The sequence below is a fragment of the Vulpes lagopus genome, chromosome 10 (genome assembly GCF_018345385.1).
Source record: "Vulpes lagopus strain Blue_001 chromosome 10, ASM1834538v1, whole genome shotgun sequence".
Lineage (NCBI taxonomy): Eukaryota > Metazoa > Chordata > Mammalia > Carnivora > Canidae > Vulpes > Vulpes lagopus.
Window position 1 is genome coordinate 55,843,354 of NC_054833.1, and position 22,618 is coordinate 55,865,971.

Consider the following 22,618-nt stretch of genomic DNA (forward strand, 5'->3'; position numbering starts at 1 on the left):
CCCCAGAACATTACTTTTTATTCAGGATTTTAAGTGGGACAAAGAAGCCAAGGCATCATTATGCATTCTACAGCCCTAGAGATGTAAATCTTTATGTAATAAAATGAAACTCAAATTTAAAAAGCTAACAGTTCCTATTGATCAATAGAGCGATGTTCAGTTTTCTGCCACAATTTCAACCCAGAATTAATTAGCTTCTAAAATAAAACACATGGAAAGTTGAGGGCTTACTTAATTCTTAATGCAACAAATATGAACTAGATTTTTAGTTCTTTGTGACTTTCCCAGTTTTTTTGTAAAAAAAAAAAAAAAACTGTATTGTTGTTGATTGTGTTATGGATGGAATTTGGTCCTTACACTGCTATTCCAGATAAATTTTAAAAAAGGCACCGTGGTATTTGTTTCCTTCTGCTCTAAGCAGGCTCTCTATACTTTTCTTGAATTAACTTGCAAAATAAATGTTTACCTATAAATTGGCATTAAAAATTGGTAAGTAAAGCAATATTAAAATAGATCATCTGAGAGAACAATGTTAAGACATTTCCCCCACACCATAGCAGTGATATAAAACATGAACGTGACGCTTGATTGGATCCACGATAAAGTAAGAAAATGTCTGTTCGTGACTCTTTGTGGAAGGGTAGCACACACCATTAGAGTCCTGAAAGAGATAAAGCCAACTGTTTAGTCTACAATGACATTAAATAATAACATATTTAATTAATATATGTTTTCTGTTAAAATGTCATGAAACATAAATGAAATCTTTTACAATAAATTGATAATTAACTGATATTTTAAAATACTTACTGATGGCCCCATCTATTGTGCTGTATAAGCACACATAATTCTTGACCTTAAGGAATTTATAGTCCAAAAGGAAATTTTACCTTGTGAAAAAGTGTTTGTAAGGTGCTAATATTGCAAACATCTCTACTTTGCAATTTTCTTCTATCTTTGCTTCCTTTTAGATTGTGGCCCTTACCAACTATGAGGGAAGCAACTGTTTATCAACAAAAAATGCCCAGGGCCAACTCAGTAGCTGATACACAATAGATACTCAATAGTTGTTCAGTGATTGAATAGAGATACTTAGAAACTGATTCAAATGTGCTAATCATCTTCTGTCTGACCCTAGAATTTGAGCATCAGATTCTGTGATATAAAGACATTTATGGCATTTGCACTTATTTGCCACATAGATTGCAGCATGGCTGAGCTGAGAAGTGCGTCCTACTCCATCAGTCAGGCTCAGGTCTTCCGGCGGTAAGGACTATTATTAGACACGGACAACAGAAGTGGGGAGGTCGTATGGCTCTCCAAACAAAGGCATATCTTATCAACTTTGAATTTTAACAAAGAACTAAGAATCCTCATCCTTTCTGCAGGCATGATATCATACTTGTTCTTGCTGGAGTTCCCACAGCCTCTGAATAACATGAGACCAAACTGATCGCTCACGAACCCCCCTCAGGACTTACATAAGCCATGACTTTAAAGACAGAAGAAGTAATTTGTATTTTCTTGGTCTGAGGATTCTTTCGGACACTAAAATAGGGAAAAAGAGGTACATTTTGAATACAGCAAGCATTGGCATCATACATTTAAAATACCGAGCCCTTTTAGTATTCACGTGTTCTTATTCATATACAACAGAAATACATAGCGTCCACCAAGACTAGTTTGAAAAGCACCAAGTCTGCAGTTTCATCCATGGACGGGGTGAGGTTGCCCAGACCAATGGCAGACAATGCAACTGGATGGAAGGTCGGAGGCTGTGAGGTCTGATGATGAAGGTCTCCTGGGCCAGAGACAATTATTGGAAGAAGAGGAATTGGTAAGAGTCAGATGGGGGTGTAGACAGCTACATGGGGCAGGTATGAGCATGTGAACCAGGGGATTAAACCATCTCACACACATGCCAGTTCTGCCCCTGAGCCATCATTGTTGCACTCTGGGCAACATGAACTCTCCTGATGTCAGTTCTCTCCCCATGAAGTAGGCACGCTATGGCTCCCTGTAGGGTTACCCGAGAATTGAGTGGGATAAGGATAAGAAAACTATTTGTTGAATTATGGATGATTAACTTGTGTTGAATGAAATCGTTTTCTCCCAGTAGGTCTCTCCCAGTCACTCTTCCCAAGAAGATTCCCTGTGGCAAAGTGTAATGGGAGAGGGAGTGCGAATGAGGGAACAAGCCATGGAGAGTGGCACACGTTATCTTTGTACCGCTCTGCAGTCTGCCACACACCTGGCGTGCAGCTCCTTTCCCTGTGCAAACACATGCAGCATGTAGGACACATGTAAGTGACATCTGACAGAAGATATCCCTCTTCTTCACTTTATTAGGGCCAAGCACTGCTTCTCCTTCACTCTATGTGAAGAGCAATGTGGAGGCAGAGAGGAGGAGGGAGAAGGAGGACTGTGCTGAGCATGACTGTGCCTGAGTTGTGAGCATGAGTGTGAGCCTGCGTGTGAGTGTGCATGAGCTCGTATACCTGCTGGAGTGGCCAGACCTAAGGGTCTGGGTTTCAGGGGTCAAAGTGTTTATCTTTAAAACATTTCATTCAAATTTAAACCGAGATATCATCCAACTAAGTTAATTTCTATATATCTCTTAAAGTGAGCAGTTACCTAGAATGGTCAGTGCAACATGTTTACACTCAATATGGGATCCAGCCTCAGAAATTAGCATAAATGATTTTAAGAAATCATTATTTTATTTCTAAACCATTAATACAATCACTCTTTTAAAAAACTATATGGAAATTATGTTCTAGCACTCTTAAAAGCCATGGTTATCTGGAGTGAGTGAGTGAGTGAGTGAGTGGATGCCACAGACCTGACGCAGCATGATTGTTAGTTGCATTTCCTAGGGTGCTGACCACCATCACTCTACCTTTCCTTTTCTCCTAGGAGATTTCAGGCAGGTAATAGTCTACCTCATCTATAAAAAATAAGACAAATTATTTTTAGAGCTACTTTAAAGTAATGGTGATATAGGATCAGAGGTAATAAAATGGAATAATATGGTTTATTTCTATTAGGAACGACCTTCTAATAAGGTTCAAATGGTAGTTCCTTTTCTGTAGGTAACACGTTTATGGTGTTAGTATGTTTGAGTGACTGTACCATTCTAGGTAACTCTGCTCACTTTAAGAAACAAGAATCCCGGGATCCCTGGGTGGTACAGCGGTTTAGCGCCTGCCTTTGGCCCAGGGTGTGATCCTGGAGGCCCGGGATCGAATCCCACGTCGGGCTCCCTGCATGGAGCCTGCTTCTCCCTCTGCCTGTGTCTCTGTCTCTGTCTCTCTCTCTCTGTGTGTGTGACTATCATGAATAAATAAATAAAATCTTAAAAAAAAAAAAGAAACAAGAATCAGATGCTTAATTAGCATCTAAAGCCATAACGTATGCCTCTCTGATAAAATCATAAAATTTCACATCTGGGATGGATATGCAATTTGGAAAACCCCTCTAAAAACTCTGACAAGAGCATGTGTTTAATATTGGAAGCAGAGAAGACAAAGATACCAATAGTAACTATGCAGTTATTTCTGCATAGACATTTCTGAAATGCAACAAAACAACTGGTCATGGACTCTCCAATGGAATGGTTATAAAGTACTACCTATATTTACAAGAACCCTAATCCTTGAAAAGGCATTTTCCAGAACATTTGAAAAGTGTTATTTTATAGGACTTGTAATAATGGATGAGGGAAAAAAATATCTCAAGAATTTCTTTTTTTTCCCCTCTGTCTGAGCCAGACAGAGCCCATTAAAATCAAGCTCTGTAATGTGGCCTCCCCTCCACTGACACCAAGGGTGGTCTTCTGGTCTGCAGTGGATTGGTGATGATGTTTGTCTCCAAGGGCAGGTTAGATAATGCAAAGCAGCTACTGTGCATACAATTAGAAAGACAACAGATGCTTTTCTAAAAAATGTGAAAACACCCAAAATTCAAGGGAAGGACAGGAAAAAACAAATATGGTTAATCTGGCTCATACCAATGACTTGTTTGGAAATTTGGCTCAGGATTCTGAGAAACTCCTGATGACACCTGGAGTTGCACCTGTGCTTCCCACATTCCTTGATAACAGCTACTCTGATCCACCCTGGATCCTTCCCTTACCCAAATGACGCAGCATCTCGCCCAAATCAACATGACCGAAGTCAGAAAGGCACAAGTGGTGCCAGTGAGTGAGAAGCCAAACAACGTAGCTCTGAAGGGATCCCAATCGTTTAATCCATTCAATTGTTTCCCGTTGGCACTTAAGCCATCTTAAGCAGATATTTATTCGAATCATGGTTTTCTACCAAAGTTGCTTTGGGAGGACAATTCCACATTTCCTCCTCATTCAGCAAAGAAATTCATAAGTATGCTTAAATTCGGATTGTCCAGAGAAATATTTAATGTCCTCAAATATGAGCAGTGGTATCCTGGGACTAGGCTCCTTCCCATAGTGCATGGAATGACAGGGGACAAAGCACCCCCTCTCCCCTGCCTCGGGAGTTCTGTTCCATCAGACAGCCCTACATGCGCACAGCCACCCTGACAATTTCTGAACTCCCAGGGTGTTTATTACAGTATCAAGAGCTGCAAACATTTGCCTATCCAAAATTGAATGTTTGATTTTATGAAAATTTTTACTTAAAAAAGATTTTAAACAATTACTCTATGATATGTGAGTTTCCTGTAATCTCCTTAAGCTCAAGGACTATGTGAGGCTCCTCTTGTCATCTCTCTGGAGCCCGCCAGAGCTCTGTGCACAACTTCAATACCTGCCAGCTGCCTGATAGAGGGATTCTGTGGACACAGTGCCCGTTTTTTCTGTGGGATGCCCTGAGTTCTGACACCTCATTTCACGAGTGGCCATTACCCCTGGAGCGTACGTTTCCTTAGCACCCAAGGAGCGTAGGCGAGAGTCACAGGTGAAAAGCCAGTAGGGTAGACAGATGCTAGGGAAAGTGTTAGCTTCCTCAAAGTTTACGTTCTGAAAGTATTTCTATTTCAAACACTTCCAACCGAATCCCCTTCTCCATGGCACATTTCCTCAGGTTCATGTGGCCAGTGGAGCACAGCACACTGTGCTGGCAGCAGCGTGTGCACACGTGTGTGAGCATGTGCTGTGGCACACCGAGGGGTATCTTATCTACAGGCAGTGCTAGAAACCAGCTTCCAAGTTATCATGAACTGCAATGATAAGGACAGAACACTTTGGATATAAATATGTATATGTTTTTCTGAAATTCTAATATATCTCTGCACAATCTTTATATATTGATGATAACTTTTTCACAAAAATCAGAAGCAAATTAAAGAGATTTTTTTTTGTTTTTAAACCATATTTATTTTATTTTATTTATTTTTTTTTTTATTTATTTATGAAAGTCACAGAGAGAGAGAGAGGCAGAGACACAGGCGGAGGGAGAAGCAGGCTCCATGCACCGGGAGCCTGATGTGGGATTCGATCCCGGGTCTCCAGGATCACGCCCTGGGCCAAAGGCAGGCGCCAAACCACTGCGCCACCCAGGGATCCCTAAACCATATTTAAAAAGCTTGGTAAGAACAAAATTGTGTAGTGTGTTGTACAGTTACAGTACACACAGAGCAGGGTGAGAACTGAGGTTAGCGGAACAACCAAGAATCTAATGAGAAGCTAATTCTGCTCTTTTCCTAGTAAAGTAAAATTTTCTAACTAAAGCCTAGGACCCTTTGCTTTCACTGTTCCTATCGCTTCAGCCTATAAAAGTGATACAGGATCTGTGACACTGAAAAACTCAATTCGATGAAAGTATAAATAAATGAATTATAAAGGTTTTATTCCAATTTGATCTTCAAAAAGAAAAAAACCAAACAAACCCTAGTGGGATGTGTGAAACAAAGTAGGATTTGGTATTAATTTGAAAAGGTAAAGATTTTGCCCAGATGAAAATTCTTCCACCTCCTCAGAACAAAGGTAATACATGTTTTACTGTTTGCCAAGCAAATTCGCATGTGCTGAGGGATCTGGCGTTCTCCTGAAAGGTGCAGAGCGGCCTGGGGCAGGTGCCCACAGGGACAGAGCAGCGTTCGGGGTGAGGGAAGGCAAGGACAGGCAGGTCCCAGAGAAGAGCGCTTTGAGCCACGGGGGCCCCTGACCCAGGCTGGGGGTACTGGCTCCTTCCACTCTAGATGCTCAGAGGAGAACGGCAGATGCCGGGTGATCTCACCATGAACCACCATATGTTCCCTGAGCCAGAGGTGTCCTGGCTGTCATCGGCAACCTTACCTCACTAGATCTTTATAGAGAAGCTTTGTGGTTTCCAAATATGGATGAAGCACATCTTCATACTGACAAAGTGCTCCACCGAGGCAAAGATGTTTGAAAAGACAAAACAGGAACTCCTCTCTATCAGGCTGGCTGAACACTTCATATTTTTCTGAGTCTTCCACAAGCAAAACCTATGGAAGATGATAAAATTCATCTTAATGTAACATGATTTGAGGTTCTAATTTTTGTTTTCAAAAGTTTCAATTTCTTTTTTTTTTTAAGATTTTTTATTTATTTATTCATGAGAGACACAGAGAGAGAGATAGAGGCAGAGACACAGACAGAGAGAGAAGCAGGCTCCATGCGGGAAGCCTGACTTGGGACTCGATCCCAGGTCTCCAGGATCATGCCCTGGGCTGAAGGCAGGCGCTAAACCGCTGAGCCACCTAGGGATCCCCAATTTATTTCTTTATAAAGAATCTTACGCCTATTTTAAGAACCAACTCAGAGTGATCTGTGAGACTGGCACTCACATTCCATCCATCTTCTCGGCAGGCAGTGACGTCCAGCGAAAGGACTAAATGTGCATCTAAGCCTTCTATTCCTGTCCACACCTTCATTCTCATTTATATCATTAGTCATTGTTTTGCTACTATTGCACTGTTAGTGTGGAGTTACCCCAAATCTGGGCAAACAAGGAGCCGCAAATAAGAGGAAGAACCTCCCTACCCTGTAAAGCCTACGGCTGACCCCATATTGGTGTTTCCAGAGCAGAGCCCCAAGTGCATGTATGGCCACTTGCCTACCATCCCCTCCCCACCCACCTGCTCTGTCTTGGACTGTTCAGGTAAGTCGTCCCTCAGGCCCACTTCTTTCTCCTGCTGGCCCTCCAGAAACACCCCAGCCATCTACACTGGCCCTTGCTCTCTGGACACCCCATTGCTCCTTCACAAGACAGTGTGCTATAGACAAGTAGCATTGAGCTGAACAAGGTGATGCACACATACTATTATATACATTTTTTCAGTTGATTTGTTTATACCTCAATCTCCAATGAACATTTGTCACAAGGTCACCAGACAAGAGGCATTTTAGCAACAATCAGCTCTGTGGTGTTGGTTACATGCAGGTGACTTACACTGAGCTTATGAAACCAACACTGCACATAGTAGACAGGGAAGGGGAAGGGGCGGAGGTTCACTGCTCCCTGGGTGTGCGCATCTCTCCTCCCTCCCCACAAGGAAATGAGGTGATACTGAAGCTACCTAAAGATCCGGCCTAATACAAGGGTGACTAAAGCTCTCAGGAATGATGAATGAATGCATTCCTTACATGAGCACTCTCCTTAACTGAACTGATTAGGTTGTGCAATTTAAAGATGACAGGAATGAAACTGTTTGGGGAATAAATGTACACACAGCCCCAGTGTGGCTAATGCCCATGCACTCACTCACATGGGGTGGTCAGGGTCTAGCCCCAGGGAACAGCCCTGCACTGGTTAAAGAGGCAGGCTGCCGAGCCTGGAAGCCAAGCTGGGAAGGAGGTTGATATTGGTCCTTACAATACACACTCTGCCAACACAATCTGTGCTTTGTGGTTCAGGTGAAAGCTGGAGGTCATTTATTTTCTTTCAGCCAGAAAGCAACCAAGTTAAAACCTCCTCCCCTGTTGCTGCAAAGCAGCAAAGAGCATGAGAGCATGAGTGAGCCAGAAAATCAGGGGCCCAGCACTCCTTCTGAGGTGCTGCTCCTGGAAATGAACAGGCGGGCAGCTGGGCAGGTCACACCCGCCTCTGGGCCCCTGGGCAGGTCAGGGTCTCTGCCCCAGGGGTGATGAGCTCTCTGCAACTGGGGCTGGGAGCCCTGAGGCAAAGACTGGCGGGCCACCGGTGCTCAGGGACAGAGACAGCTGCCCCACTGCCCACAGGGGAGGACGCCCAGACTAGCCCAGAGGCACTTTCTAAGGGTGACTTTCCAGTCCTTGGGAAGGAAGAGTAGAAATCATCATCAGGTTCTCGCTTGGTAGCACATACATTATCTTCTGTCATACGTAAATATACCTTCACTAAACTGAAGAGCAACTATATGTAGTCTCTTCAATTATGTTTTGGTTATTCTCACTGACTTAATTTTAGTTTTTTCTTCAACTAAGTGTTCTTTTAGGTGTTCTACTAGTGTAGGTAAACACAGACTGGCTGGAGGCCTTCTAGTCCCTACAGATGACATTCCTGGATTTGCAATAAATTAGACTTCCGTTATCTCCCTTCTCGATGTAGGATAATATTAGGAATTAATAGAAGTCGTTAACATTCCTGGAACCTTACTAAGTGCCAGGCATGAGCTAGGTACTCTGAATGCATTATCTCACATAATTCTTATATCATTCCTATTTTATAAAGAGAGGTCAAGTATCAGTCATTAAGTAACAGAGCCTAGATTTGAGCCTATGTCTATTCAATACCAAAGCTGAATTTTGGGGGTCCCTGGGTGGCTCAGTGGTTAAGCGTTTGCCTTTGGCTCAGGTCATGATCCCAGGTCCTGAGATCGAGTTCCACATGGGGCTTCCCAGCTCAATGGGAAGTCTCCCGCTCCCTTTCCCTCAGCTGCTCCCCTTGCTCATGCTCGCTTGCTCTTTCTCTCTAAATAAACCAATAAAAAAAAAAAGCCCTAGTTTTAACCACTTTGTAAATAGTCTTTCTCCATAATTAAAACAATGATAATAATACATTTCATTTTAACATTTCATATTTTTTAAAAAGTGCATTTAAATGCTTCCTGAACTCATTACCTCAACAATTTGAAAAGATAGACTGGGTATTTTTATTTTATTATTATTTTTAAATGTATTATTTTTTTTAGATTTCATTCATTCATTCATTCATTCATTCATTCATTCATTCCTTGAGAGACACAGGGAAAGAGAGGCAGAGACATAGGCAGAGAGAGCAGCAGGCTCCATGCAGGGAGCCTGATGCAGGACTCGATCTGGGGACTCCAGGATCATGCCCTGGGCCGAAGGCAGATGCTCAACTGCTGAGCCACCCAGGCATCCTGATTTTTAAATTTATTTAAGTCATCTCTGCACCCAACATGGAGCTCAAACTCATGACCCTGAGATCAAGAGTCACAGGCTCTTCTGACTGAGCCAGCCAGGCACCTCAAATGGGCATTTTTTAGAGATTTATTTATGAACGTGGGGAGGGGCAGAGGGAGACAGAGAGAGAGGATCCCAAGCAGATTCCCTGTTGGGCACAGAGCCTGACATGGGTCTTGATCTCACGAACCAGAGATCACCTGAGCTGAAACCAAGAGTCAGATGCTCAACCGACTAAGCCACCCAGGCATTCCACCCCCTTCTCATAAATAAGTAATAGGCATTTTAATCTCTATGTTGTACAGATAAGTAATCTTGGGACTCTAGATATTGAGTCATTTGTCTAAAGTAATTATCTTATAAATAATAACTCAGGAATTAGGTAAATAATCTATGTCTTCTGATTCAAGTTTAATACACTCCTCAATAAAACAAAAATGAGTTAATCAAATGGCTTTTTAAAAATCTCAGCAGTGATATAAAAATATTTTTATCACAGAGATATTTTATTTTTTTTTAATTTTTATTTATTTATTCATGAGAGACACACAGAGAGAGAGAGAGACACAGAGAGAGAGAGAGAGAGAGGCAGAGACCCAGGCAGAGGAAGAAGCAGGCTCCATGCAGGGAAGGGAGCCCGACGTGGGACTCCAGGATCATGCCCTGGGCCAAAGGCAGTGCCAAACTGCTGAGCCACCCAGGCTGCCCTCGCAGGGATATTTTAAAATATTCATTTGATATGTTAAGAGCCTCATACTGAAGAAAAATTGAGCAGGTTGGGGTTTCTCTACCCTAGCACCACTGACACTCTGGGCCAGATCATCTTGTTGGGGAAGTTGTCCTGCACATTGCATGTTTAGCAGCAACTCTGGCCTGCACACATTACTGTCAGTAGCATCTGGCTGAAAAACTGAAATATACAAATAATTAATTTGATATTAAAAGTCCCATCCAAGAAAAAAAACTACCAATGTAATGACTATTGCTGATCATTATTCATTGATAAAAGGTATTTTATGTATTTTAGGCAGGCAAAATATTTTTGACATTAACCATTTCCTGAAGTAAAATGCTATTAGTGAAATTTTAAAAATCTGTACTTACTTTTCGTAACTCATCAGAAATAGGAAAGGAATCACAAAAAGAATCTAAACATTTAATAATATGTCCATTGGCTCGTACAATATCTTCATCATACAACCGATTAAAAAATGACATTGAAAGCTGTGTACACGGAACATTTGTAGCTTCAATTTTTTTCACTTCAGCTCCTGTAAAAATTATTTTACAGAGATATAAAAGTTAACTTAGTATTCTCAATTATTTCCAAAACAAGTACCATCATGCAGAGATTCTAAGTAGCCACATATGACATACATCTTGATATATTTAAAAGACCATTATTTTAGGGATTTTATTAAATTCTTATTTTGTTTGCTTATTTTTATTAATCATTAAAAGTCTGTCACAAAATTTCACCGTTTCAGACCTAGATGAAGGATATATAAATTCGAAAATGCTTGAAAATGAAATACATTTTTTGTGTCAGAGGTGTTCTATCAGCTTTAATCTCTATGTCAGAGTTGCCTATAAAAGCATAGGAACGACTTTGTGAGATGATTTTGGATTTGTATTATGTTCAATGCCTTATAATTCATATTACAAAAACTTTAATTAACGTACATAATAATGGGTGTTTCTAAAGTCCTGAGGATGTCTTGAAAGTTTATCTCTCCATTTAAAAATTTCTCCCTTGTGATCTCATTTACAGTGTTTATTATGAAAAACAGCTTTCCCAGTCAAGGTGAGTCTCAAAGCAGGCCCTGATCAAGTCCTCACAAGCCTGGAATTAGAGACATTCACAGCACAGTGTCTTTTCTCTCTTCCTCTGGTAGCTCTAGTTCTTTTCCTCAGACCTAACTTATTGCCAGGATGTGTCCTTGAGGAACAGACTTTCCATTACAAAAGGTTCTAATTAATGACAGAAAGACACAAGGATTGACATGACTATCTTTATTGTTGCCTCAATGAATCACTCAATTTCTCTCTGTTGTGTGCACCCCCCCCCCACACACACACATAGATCTAAGGGCTGCTGTTCTTCCGTGTTGTCCCCACTACACCCCTTCCCCAGGGCTGGCCGGATAGCCCTTGGTGACCCCACTCCTGGATACGGGGGAGAAATAGCCTGAGCCTGAGAAGAGTAACACTGGCGAGTAGCCGTACTTTCTCCTCAGGCTGTCCCCCCAGAGTCCTGCTAGGACCCACGGCTGTCGTCTGGTCCTCAGTGGGGCGTGTGGGGGGGGGCATGATGGGTGTCTGGAGACAGGAACTGCATCTGTTTCAGCAATTTCAAGAGTTCTGCTGCTAAGAAAATCTCCTTTTGTTTCAGGAGGAAAGCCCTCTGGGGGATTGGGGCAGGGAAGACTGCAGAACATGACAGGGTGGGTCTGAGCCCCCACACCACCTGCAAGCAGGAGCAGAATGGGGCCGGCCTGTCCCCCAGATCACTTGGCGACATGCCTACTTAGTAAGCCTACCCTAGCTCTGACGTGGGACGTGGCAGGATGGTTTGGATGGTGAGAAAAGGTAATGAAACCCAAACCACTTAAATCTGAGGCACGGAAACAGCATTTGCTCTGAACTGAATCATGTCCCTCCAAAATTAAAATATTGATGTCCCAAGCCCTGGATGTAATAGTATTTTTGAGCTGGTGGCTTTGGGTGGGCTCAGGGCTTCATCAAATGAATTCTGAAGGGACACAATTCAATCCATAGCACTCTCCCCTGGCTCCTTGCCAATTTGTGTCCTCTTCTTGTGCAAACACACTTAAGCTCCCCTAACAGCTCCCAAAGGGTCATCTCATCATAGCACCAACACTAGAGTCCAGAGTCCCAAGTATCACCTCCCTGTCACTTCAATCAGATATGGGTGAGATTGGAGGTACAATTCATCCCGGGGCAAAATTCCTCTCCGGCTATGAACCTGTGAAACCAGACAAGTTACATGCTTTCAGAACAGTATGGGGAGAGATGGAAGAAACATTTCCATTCCAAATGGGGGAAGCAGAAAGGAAGGGCTGATGGTCCCAAGCAAGCCTGAGACTCGGGAAAGGCAAATTTCATTAGACTTTCAGCCTCGTTGTTTCTCTGCTCTGCCTCCCTGAGCCACTGAGGTCGTGGCCCAGCCTCCGTGTTCCTGCAGCCCAGGGTGCCTGATGACCTGAGGGGCCATGCAGTCTGCTGTCCTGCTGCAGCCCGACAGCTCTCATGTCCGTGTCTGTCCCCACCCCCACAGCTCAATCCCACAGGGTCTCTGTTACCACCACACCTCCACCCAGCTTCTGCTGACATAGCCACCTGGGTCCGACTCACACACGTTCTCTGGACCAAGTGGTGGCTCAGCCATGTTTGTTCTCTTCAGACAAATTTTTCTCGTTTTTTTACAATATGAAGAGGCTGGGAATATTCCAGATCTTTGAGCTCTGGCTCCTCCTTCACAATTCCTTCTTCAATCCATCTCTTTCCTTCCTTCCTTATGAACATCTGGGAAGACCCAGGCAGGCAACACCTGCTTTAGACCCTCCCAGCTGCACAGTTTTATCACCTTCCACAAAACATGACCTCATTAGCCAACTTCTCTACCCTCTCACGGCTTGTCTTTCCTCCAGTTGCTGCTCACAAAGCCCAGGTATCTGGAGGCAACCTCATCAGACTCAACTTACCATCCAGGACGGGGCTAGGACGCACAACTCTCTCCTGGCAAATACCCACGGTGCAGTTTCAAGGCCCCTTCCACATCTCCAGGCCTGTTACAGACACACTCCACGTCTCTGTACCAACATCTTTATTCGTCCACTTCGGCTGCTATCACCAAGTACCCGAAACTGGGTGGTTTAAACAAAAGACATGCATTTCCCACAGCTCTGGAGGCTGGGAGGCCCAGAACCCCGGTGCCAGCTGATCTGGTTCCTTGCAAAGGTTCTTTTCCTGACTCGCAGATGCTGCCTTCTCGGTAGTGTCCACACACAGTTGAGAACTCTGCTCTTTCTCCTGGCTTGAGGGCCCCTCACGATGTCACCTAAACCTGATTGTTTCCCAAAGGCCTCATCTTTGGGAGTAAGACTTTGGGGGTTAAAGCTTCAACATAAGAATTTTGGGGGGACACAATTCAATCCATAGCATGTGCTATTATGTAGAAATACGGTAAACCTATGTCTCCAGCATTTACAGGATATGTACCGTACTACTATGATCACTTACAAAGAATGTATTTTCTCCCTTGATACTAGCATTAAAATATACAAGGTGTCTCCTATTTATTTGCTTGCCCAAGTTGGCGCTTTTCTGACAACCCCATTAAAGCTGAAATGGCAGAGGCAGGATAGTGGAGAGGTGGGGGTCTTGAATTCTGGAGCCTGGACTCGAATCTCAAGTCTGCTGAGCCCAGCCAGCTGTGTAAAACTGTGCAAATTACTTAGCTCATGAATCTGACTCTTCCTTTGTGAAACAGGGATATATAATAACATGTCTCTGAGTCATTTGAGAATTAAAGGAGGTAATGAATGTAATGCCCTTAACTGAGCACAAAAGAAGCAAACCTTGTACGTCAACCAGAAAAGTACGCAGCATGTCTCTGTAATGAGGGCCGTGCCGCTGGTGGAGGCGACAGAGCAGCCCCAACAACCAGCAGTCCAGGGGCTACAGCCAGTTGTGACAGAGGTGCTTTCACTGCAATCTTCCAAACTGGTTCACCTGTTAGAAGAGTGTCTTTTCTCTCATTTTAAATAGTGTTTACTTTGCTGATAAAGGCTTCTAGAGGAAAAAGAGGGAAGATGGTTGATGTGTCAGAAAAAGAAAAGCTGGCAGAAGGAGATAAAAAACAAGCTAATGGAAGAATACGAGCAAACCACTGGAAACTTCTGCCTCTGAAATGGAGTGCGACCTCTCCTGCCTCATTTTTCAGAGTACTTCTAATTGGTTCTCCTAGGCACATGTGGAATTCTGGAACCTCTCTTTTTGCAATGCCTTATTTAAAAGTTAGAAAAAAGTCAGTACTGTTTTGGGGAGTATGTACTGATACAGGGGAAAGTTCAACTTTTTTAACGAACCTCATTTTTATAAATGAATTGACTGAAGTTACTGTAAACATGTTTTATAAACACTATGATACATGCCTCTGATTATTTCCTTTTGAAGATTTTGAGCTGGTAAGTACATTTGCTCACATAGTTTAACTTTGTAAGATCACACTGTACCAGCTTTTTTTGCTTTATAAATTTTGCAGTGGTCTTTAGCCAAAAGCAGTAAAATGTGCCCTATTAATTCTAATATCATGAACTGTTTATGTAAGACAACTAGAATTCCATGAACACACAATGTACAATTACCAAAACAACCCCATCTAACTTTTATTTATTTATTTATTTTAAGATTCTATTAATTTGACAGAGAGAGAAGGAGAAAGAGAGAGCACAAGCAGGGAGAGGGGCAGAAGAAGAGACTCCCATGGGGGGGCTTGATCCCAGGACCCCTGATCATGACCTGAGCTGAAGGCAGACACTTACCCACTGAGCCACCCAGGCGTCCATCTAATAAATGTTTTATAAAGAGCAGGGAGCCCGTGGGACTCAATCCCAGGACCCTAGGATCATGACCTGAGCCGAAGGCAGATGCTTCACTGATGGAGCCATCCAAGGGCCCTGGGTAATTTTCTTTAAAAAGATTTCTAGCTGGGCAGCCCCGGTGGCTCAGCAGTTTAGCGCCGCCTTCAGCCCAGGGCGTGATCCTGGAGGCCCGGGATCGAGTCCCATATCGGGCTCCCTGCATGGGGCCTGTTTCTCCCTCTGCCTGTGTCTCTCCTCTCTCTCCCTCTCTCTCTGTCTCTCATGAATAAATAAATAAATTCTTTTAAAAAAGTATTTAATAAAAAAAAGATTTCTAGCTATGTTTCACTGTAATATGAAATTATTATGTATATAAAGTTCTCTTTTTCAGAACTTAAGACTCTCTTCCATGATTTTATATATGATTTTATGAACATTCCATGGTGGCTGCTTCCTTGGTCAGAAGTCCATTGCCCGTCCCAACTGATTTTGCCTAAATGCTCTCACATCAGTGGAACCTTCCATGACACTCTCCTCCCTCTGCTCCTGCTGCTAGGGTAGTACATTATTGTGCTATTTTTTTTACATGTCAGCCAGTTTCTTGAATACTCATTTTCTTGTATTCACCTCACTGTTCCCTGCATCTAACAGAGTCCATGGAAGGTGTGCAAGACATACTTTCCAAATGAATGAAGAGAGAAAACAAGTGATCTTGTGTGCTGCGCCATGACCGGAGCAGTGGGCTCCTAGGAGAGAAATGCAGGCCAGACTTGGGCATGGCTTGGCGTGATCCTCTGACATATCATACCAGCCAGTCATGATTCACAGTGTGTATTTGAATAATGAAAATTCCTAAAGTAAAATTTTGTCAAAATAAAACAGTCATCTGAAAAGATGACAATAAATTTTATTTACCTAATGTGATCCACTGTCCAGAAGAATCTGAAAGTAACTTCAAATTGGGAATAACATTTGGGTCTTTGAAAAAAGCCTAAAATACAAATTTGAAGGGAGTTAGTTAGAGACCTCATTATAAACAATAGTAAGAATTAACTTCTAAAACAATTATAGTAAAATTTCATTTAACTCAAATTGGGGAGGGACAATTTTAAATGGATAAAATGCCTAATAAATGTTTTGTTTTGTTTTTTTCTCCTTAACAGACAGAAAAGGAGCAAGCATGAGCATGGGAGGGGCAGAGGGACAAGGAAACGGAGACCCCCTCACTGAGCAGGGAGCCCAAGGGGGTGGGGAGGCTCGAACCCAGGACCCCAGAATCATGACCTGAGCTGAAGGCAGATGCTCACCCACTGAGTCACCCAGGCATCCATCTCATAAATGTTTTATAAAGAGATGAAGTTTTGTTAACTTCAAGTATGAACAACACTGTACTATGGATATCTTTGGGGGCTTCATAAATATAAAATAATGATTTCTAGTGAAAAGTAAGTAGCTATATATTTGAAAACTTTGATTTCCTTCAATCTTACTTTCCCAAGCAATTATTTTAGTAATGGCCACTCCCATCTCCTCAACTAGATCTAACTCTCAAAGTCATTAGCAACTGAATTCTACCCAAGGCACCTAGAAAATGGCACATTTGACCTCTCATTCTGCTCATTCAGTTCTGGTCACACTGAGCCTCTTAGTTTCCTTGAATGGGTCTTGTTTCTCAGACTTTAAACTTGCTAATTTCTCCACCTAAAAACAGTCTTTTTTAGTGTCATGATCAGGACAGCCTGACTGCTCAACTTTTGGGAATCTTTGTTTACTAGTTTTTAAACTATTGATCTTGTAGGTCAAGTCACAAATTTTGATCTTGATGTAAAACTGATCTAGACTGATGAGTATTCGATCAAAGGGTAATAGGAAGACACCAAGGCGATTTAACAAGGGAAGATGTGACTAGTCCTGTATTTTTACAGTTCATTCTGGCAGCAATGTGGAGAATGAGCTGAGGAGCTATTAAGAGGATGGTGAGGAGGGAAGGCACTGCTGTAATCCAAAAAGATCTGATGCTCACGTAGTTATCTACGCAATAGCAGGGGGAGGCAGAGAAATGAATGGATCCAATGACTCCTTAGAAGGAGCAGACAGCGAGAGAAGGAACCACAGGTGACCCCTGAACTTCTGCATGAATGTCACATGAGAAAGGGAGCAGTGAAGAGGACCAGGTGTGTAGAGTGAAGATAAATATAATCTGCAGGTATCTGTGAATGCCTACATGATGCCAAGCAAAAATCCCTGTTTCCATGGAGTTTACATTCTAGTGGTGCAGGGATACAGGTAAACATTTTACAGGTATCATGTATGCCCAATTACTTTCCCTAAGACTATTCCTCAAAAAAAAAAAAAAAAAAAGCAAGTTGTCTTATAACTTAATACACTCTTTCAAGCTAAAGAGTGTGCAATTACCTGAATTTTTGAAAAGAAACATAAGCTGGAATTAATTAATACTGGTTTTGAATGCTTTTTAGATGTCTTCTGCAAAATTCAGTAAAGGGGAAAATTAAATTCATATATAGTCATTTTTCCTGGGGGGAAGAGTATCAACTCAAATCTTTTATTATCAACTTATTATTGAATTCTATAGGCCACTACAAATGGAAGGAATCTAAGTGACCTGCAGTGAATTGACAGAGCCAATGGAAAGAAGTCTTCATAAAGGCCCTTCAAATAAAGCAACATGAGAGTTGTTATGTTGTTGAGGTTAATTATACACCTAAAGAATAAAAACAAAACACAACACTAAAAAGCCCTGCCCTAATATATGCAAATGATATTTTGGGTTTCTTATAGTATTTCCAGTGAGGCATTAGAAGGGATTGTCTAGATCTCAGCTTTAGGGCTGCTGATGTGCTCTGGAAATATATTAGATGATTCACAAACAAGTCACACTGATAAAGACACTGATGTCAAACTATACGTAAAATTAGAATAAACTCGTTTCACAAAATGTGAGAGTGGGAAAGTATTTCTAAATTAACATACTATTTTATATAATATAGAATTTTAAATGTATGTCTAATATATGCCACACATATGATATCTGACTAATTTCACCTATCTGGCAGACTGCTGAGTTTTTTTAATTTATTTTTTTAAAGGTTTTATTTTTAAGTAATCTCTCTACCCAATGTGGGGCTCTAACTTACAACCTTGAGATCAAGAGTTATGTGCTCTACCAACTGAGCCAGCCAGGAGCCCCTAGACTGCTGGTTTTTGATCCAGTATCAGTTCTCCTCTTCCTTAAGGAATCCAATTCTATTTGGGACAACAATGTGCTTGGCTCAATGTATGTGCCTTCCAGTCCTCGTGGCGTGAGGCCGTGATGTGTGAGCAGACATGTGGTGCAGACCTGTAGAAAGCACTCTTAGCTGCTTCCTTGCACGTTGTTATGCAGAAGACGGCCCTCCTTACCCTTAGTCCCAGGGGGAGGGTAGAGCCCAGGGCTCTCTCTTGAGACTCGAAGCAAGAGCTTAGATTCAACAATCTAGGGGACTGCCACTTGGATGCACTTCAAGTTTAGAATGCCTGAAACTAAACTCATTTCCTTTGTTTATTGTTTTGCATTTTCTGTGGCTTTAATGGCGTCAACGACCACTGTGTCAACCAAATCAGAAACGCTCCTCCTGCACGTCCTCCTCTGCCTTATTCTCAGTCCTAGAGCACTGCCTTTCTCCCAAACATTGCTTCAGGCCATCCTGGGGCAGAGGTCTGAACTCGGTGTACCCTACAATGTCCGGAGGACAAGAGTTTCCAGCCCGCTTTCTAACAACCTACTCTTCATATTCTGCCAAGGGAACCTCAATATTTTAAATGTTACAGGCTTCCCGAAAGCCTCACAGTGACTCTTCATGAGCTAGATAGAGCCCAAACTCTCACGTGGCACAAAAGGTCAGAAATACCCTCCCACCCACCTAATGTTCTCCCTGCACTGTGTCTACCTGGCAAACTCCTCCTTATTCCTCAGGGCCAACCTCAAGTAGCTTGTCTTTTGTAAACCCTCCTCTGACCACCTCAATTAAAAAGAAAAAGAAAAAGGAAACAAAAATGAAAAAGAAAGAGATGGTTTTCTCTCTTGTGCCAGCTCAGGACCTTGCGCACATGGCAAATGTCACAGAACTTCTCGTTTTGCAGTGCAAGTTTGGGACGGTTTCTCTCTAATGGTGTCTTGTTCATCTGGACAGATCTAGGGACTACAGAAATGCTTGCCAAGGTAATGGTTCTTTCCTTCCATCTATTTTTTCTCTCGCAAATGAACTTTTGGAACATAATTTGTTTTTAAAATTGAAAAGGAAATTTTAAAATCTGGAATTCTAGTTTTAAGCAATACCCTCTGTTCAGTTATGAGTGTTTGGAGTAGAAATGACATGGAAGTTTGTGTCAAAAGGCCTCTGGCTCTTACCATTTGCTGGGCATTTTTGCACAAATTATGTAATCATTTTGAGCTTCCACTTCTTAAGCTGTAAAATGAGGCTCAAGACACCAAATTTACCAGCTTGTTGTAAACATTAGTGACAGATGTATATGAGGTGCTGAAAGCTAAATGTGGCACACAAGAATCCCCTACTATTATAGAAAAGCACTTTGTAAAGTAGTATGCAAATATTAATAACTATAACATTACTCATGAGCCAACCGTTTTTGCTAAATATTATATTATTTCCTTTAATCCTTTTTTTAAAAGATTTTATTTTCAAGTCATTTCTACGTCCCACATGGGGCTTGAACTCATAGTCCCAATATCACGAGTTGCAACCTTCTATCGACTGAGCCAGCCGGATGCCCCAATTTCCTTTGACCTTAATAATCAATCAGATAGTCAGCATCATTTTCATTTTCAAGAATACTTCCATGCCAAGCATTGTCATCATTTTGCAGAAAAGTAAGTGGAAGCTGAGGAAGTGGCAAAGTCATGTGCTCAGTGTCATACAGCTTGGTGGCAGTGGTAGAACTGGAACATGACACTGACCGGAGGCCAAATCAGGGGAGAATCTGGGTTTGCATGGCCATCAGCTTATAGGTTCATTAGCTGCAAAGTAAATCCCTGTCTGGGCCACAGTCTGAGCTCTAATGCTTTCTGTCCTCCAAATTAGTTATAGGAGTAAAATCAATGATTCTATAAGGGCATTCCTTTGAACTGAAATATGGGAATATTTATAAGTAAACATGAAGATCTTGAAATTTAGAAAAAAAATTGTCTAGCATTATGAAAATCTGTTGTGTTTCACGGATGAATCTTGAATCTCCTGAAGAATTCTGTCTCTGGAACAACCTACACTAATTTTACACCCTCCTCCATGCATTTTTCCTGACCTCAATGCCCCTGCACTGGGTGATCTTTCTGTGCCTAAGGCACCTTAGCTATCCTCCGTTACAGCAATTATTTTACTGTGTTGTAGAGAAGTTTTTACATTTCTCACTTCCAGAACTCTACATGCCTTGCAAGCTGGGATCAGGTCTCTTCATCTTTTCAACATCCTCTAGGAGGGATGTGGTAAATATTTGACAAATATTTACTGAATAGATGATTTATATTAAAATTTTTGCAGTACTTTAACTCAGTGAATTAAAATATTGGCTTAAAAAATTTCTATCAATTTGAAAGCCAATGCTGGTATGAATGAAAAATATAAATATCAAGAAAATTAAACCATGATTATTTGAAAATGTCATGTGATCATCAGTAGCCTCATAAGAGCACTATATTGTATTACTATTATAATGCTATTTTAAGGAAAGGGAAACATATTTAACCAATTTACTCTCTTTTAAGGGTTGAAAAGTGCCCGTCACCATCCCCTCATCTGTGGCTTTCCTGGACCCTCAGCAAGTCACCTTATTTGGAAAGCAGATTGTTGAGATATAATTAGTTGAAAGGTTATACTTGAGAAAAGGGGTGTGTGTGTGTGTGGGGGGGGGAGTCCTTCATTCCATGGCCGGTGTTGTAAGAAGAGCAGAGGCGGCCATGGCACCCTGGGGTCTGACCAAGGGAGAGTCCACCCTGTGCACCTGCGTCCTGGGACCAGCAGCAGCACCTGCGTCCTGGGACCAGCAGCAGCACCTGCGTCCCGGGGACCTGCACCCAGCATCACCCAGGGACCACCAGCACCTGCGCCTCGGGGGCAAGCAGCCGCCAGGCAGGGGCAAGAGCAGGCCCCCGCTGACAGCTGGATTTCGGACCCGCAGGCTGCAGCACCACCGGACACCCCGCTTCCCGCCTTTCGGGGCGTCCAGGCCGGGGCGCCGTGCTACTGGGGAAGGAAGCGCGCCGCAGTGGCCAGCAGGCTGCCCTTCTCATCCCTCTGCGGGGGATGGCCTGATGCTGGTCAGGTCAGCAGTCCTGCTGCCTGGTCCCCGCGGCCCGACTCCGCCCTGGGCGCCGCAGGTCCCAGCAGGCAGCCGCTCCCCCGCCGCGTGGCTCCCTTGAAGCCCGTCTCCCCGCCGCCCCCGCCCTTCCACCAACCAGGAGGAAGTCGTCCTTGCGGTGCGCCTGGAACGTCTGGTCGAAGCCGAACGCCTGCGCCGCGACTCGGCCCAGCATCGACCTGCGGCGGGAGGGGAGGGGAGGGGAGGGGAGGGGAGGGGAGGGGTCAGCGCGGGGCGGGGCGGGGCGGGCTGCAGGGCGCACCCCGGCCCCCTCCCGCGGCCCCGAGCCCCGCCGGGCCTCGTCCTGCGCCGCCCCGGGTCCTACCACTGGCGGAGCCGGCTGGCGGTCTCTGGGGCGCTCAGACACTGGAAGGTTTTCTGAGGCAGGAATCTGAAGCAGTAGCCGTCCAAGTCCCCCGGCTCCCCGGCCGCCATCGCCAACGTCGCTCAGCCGGAGCGGGGCCGTCTCCATGGAGACGCGGAGGCCAGGCGTCCCCGCGGCGCGGCGCGGCGCGGCGCGGCGGGGGCGGGGCCCGGGCTCGGGGGCGAGGGCGGGGCCTCGGGCTCGGGGGCGAGGGCGGGGCCTCGGGCTAGGGCGGGGGCGGGGCCGCGGGCTGGGGCGGGGCCGCGGGCTCGGGGGCGGGGCCTTGCGAGGCGGGGCCGGGGGGACCCGCCCCTCCCGCTGCTGCGCCGCCTGCTCCTCCCCGCCCACGGGGCTGGGGACGTTGAGGCAAACAAGTGCGGAAGCGCCCTGCCAGCCGTGATTACTCAGCATGCATTGATTTCCCCGTTTCAAACCTGCTGTCTCAGATTTCTAGATAAGCTTCATGACTGAAACATTTCTGAAGAAAGTATTTTGAATTAATTAGGTTTATTTTGGAAGACACATGTCTGTATGACTAGTTGGAAAACTTCTCTTTTACCATCCACCCAGGCACCCCTAAAAGATTTTTTTCCCTGCATGCTCTAATAAAGAGTGCTGGATGATACAAACATGCCTATTTATTTTTATAGATATGTAAGGATTTTATTTTTAAGTAATGTCTATAACCAATGTGGAGCTTGAACTCAGAACTCTGAGATTAGAATCCTATCACTTTAGCAACTGAGCCAGCCAGGCGCCCTGCAACTTATACTTCCTATTTTCTTTTCTTTTTTTTTTTATACTCCCTATTTTCTACTGAAAATTAACTTTTGTATCTATAGTTTTTGTTGTTTTGTCTAATAGCAGTGTAGCTGGACTTGCAGTGGTTCGAATGAACGGTTTTTCAGCTTTACGAGGGTGCAGGAG

At 43.5% G+C, this 22,618-nt stretch overlaps 1 protein-coding gene across 2 annotated transcripts; it reads right to left on the reverse strand.

Moving 5' to 3' along the window:
* CFAP300 (cilia and flagella associated protein 300) lies at window positions 1-21,851 on the reverse strand. Of its 2 annotated transcripts, XM_041772837.1 has the most exons (7): window positions 21,653-21,851; window positions 21,425-21,506; window positions 15,871-15,946; window positions 10,454-10,620; window positions 6,275-6,447; window positions 1,482-1,548; window positions 1-661 (listed from the first exon to the last, which is right to left on the reverse strand). In XM_041772837.1, exons 1-7 carry the CDS (start codon window positions 21,760-21,762, stop codon window positions 533-535), a joined length of 804 nt encoding a protein of 267 aa, XP_041628771.1. In that variant the 5' UTR covers window positions 21,763-21,851; the 3' UTR covers window positions 1-532. The 2 variants fall into 2 exon arrangements, with proteins under 2 accessions (XP_041628771.1, XP_041628772.1); XM_041772838.1 differs by lacking the exon at window positions 15,871-15,946.
* Between the last annotated feature and the right edge of the window lie 767 nt (window positions 21,852-22,618).

Excerpts from the sequence above, each read along its gene's own strand:
- CFAP300 (XM_041772837.1), bottom strand. The coding sequence starts at position 21,762 with ATGGCGGCCGGGGAGCCGGGGGACTTGGACGGCTACTGCTTCAGATTC. Across the intron at positions 21,507-21,652 it reads GCCAGCCGGCTCCGCCAGTG|GTCGATGCTGGGCCGAGTCG; the intron begins GTAGGACCCGGG and ends CTCCCGCCGCAG. Across the intron at positions 662-1,481 it reads TCTTTAAAGTCATGGCTTAT|GACTCTAATGGTGTGTGCTA; the intron begins GTAAGTCCTGAG and ends TATCTCTTTCAG.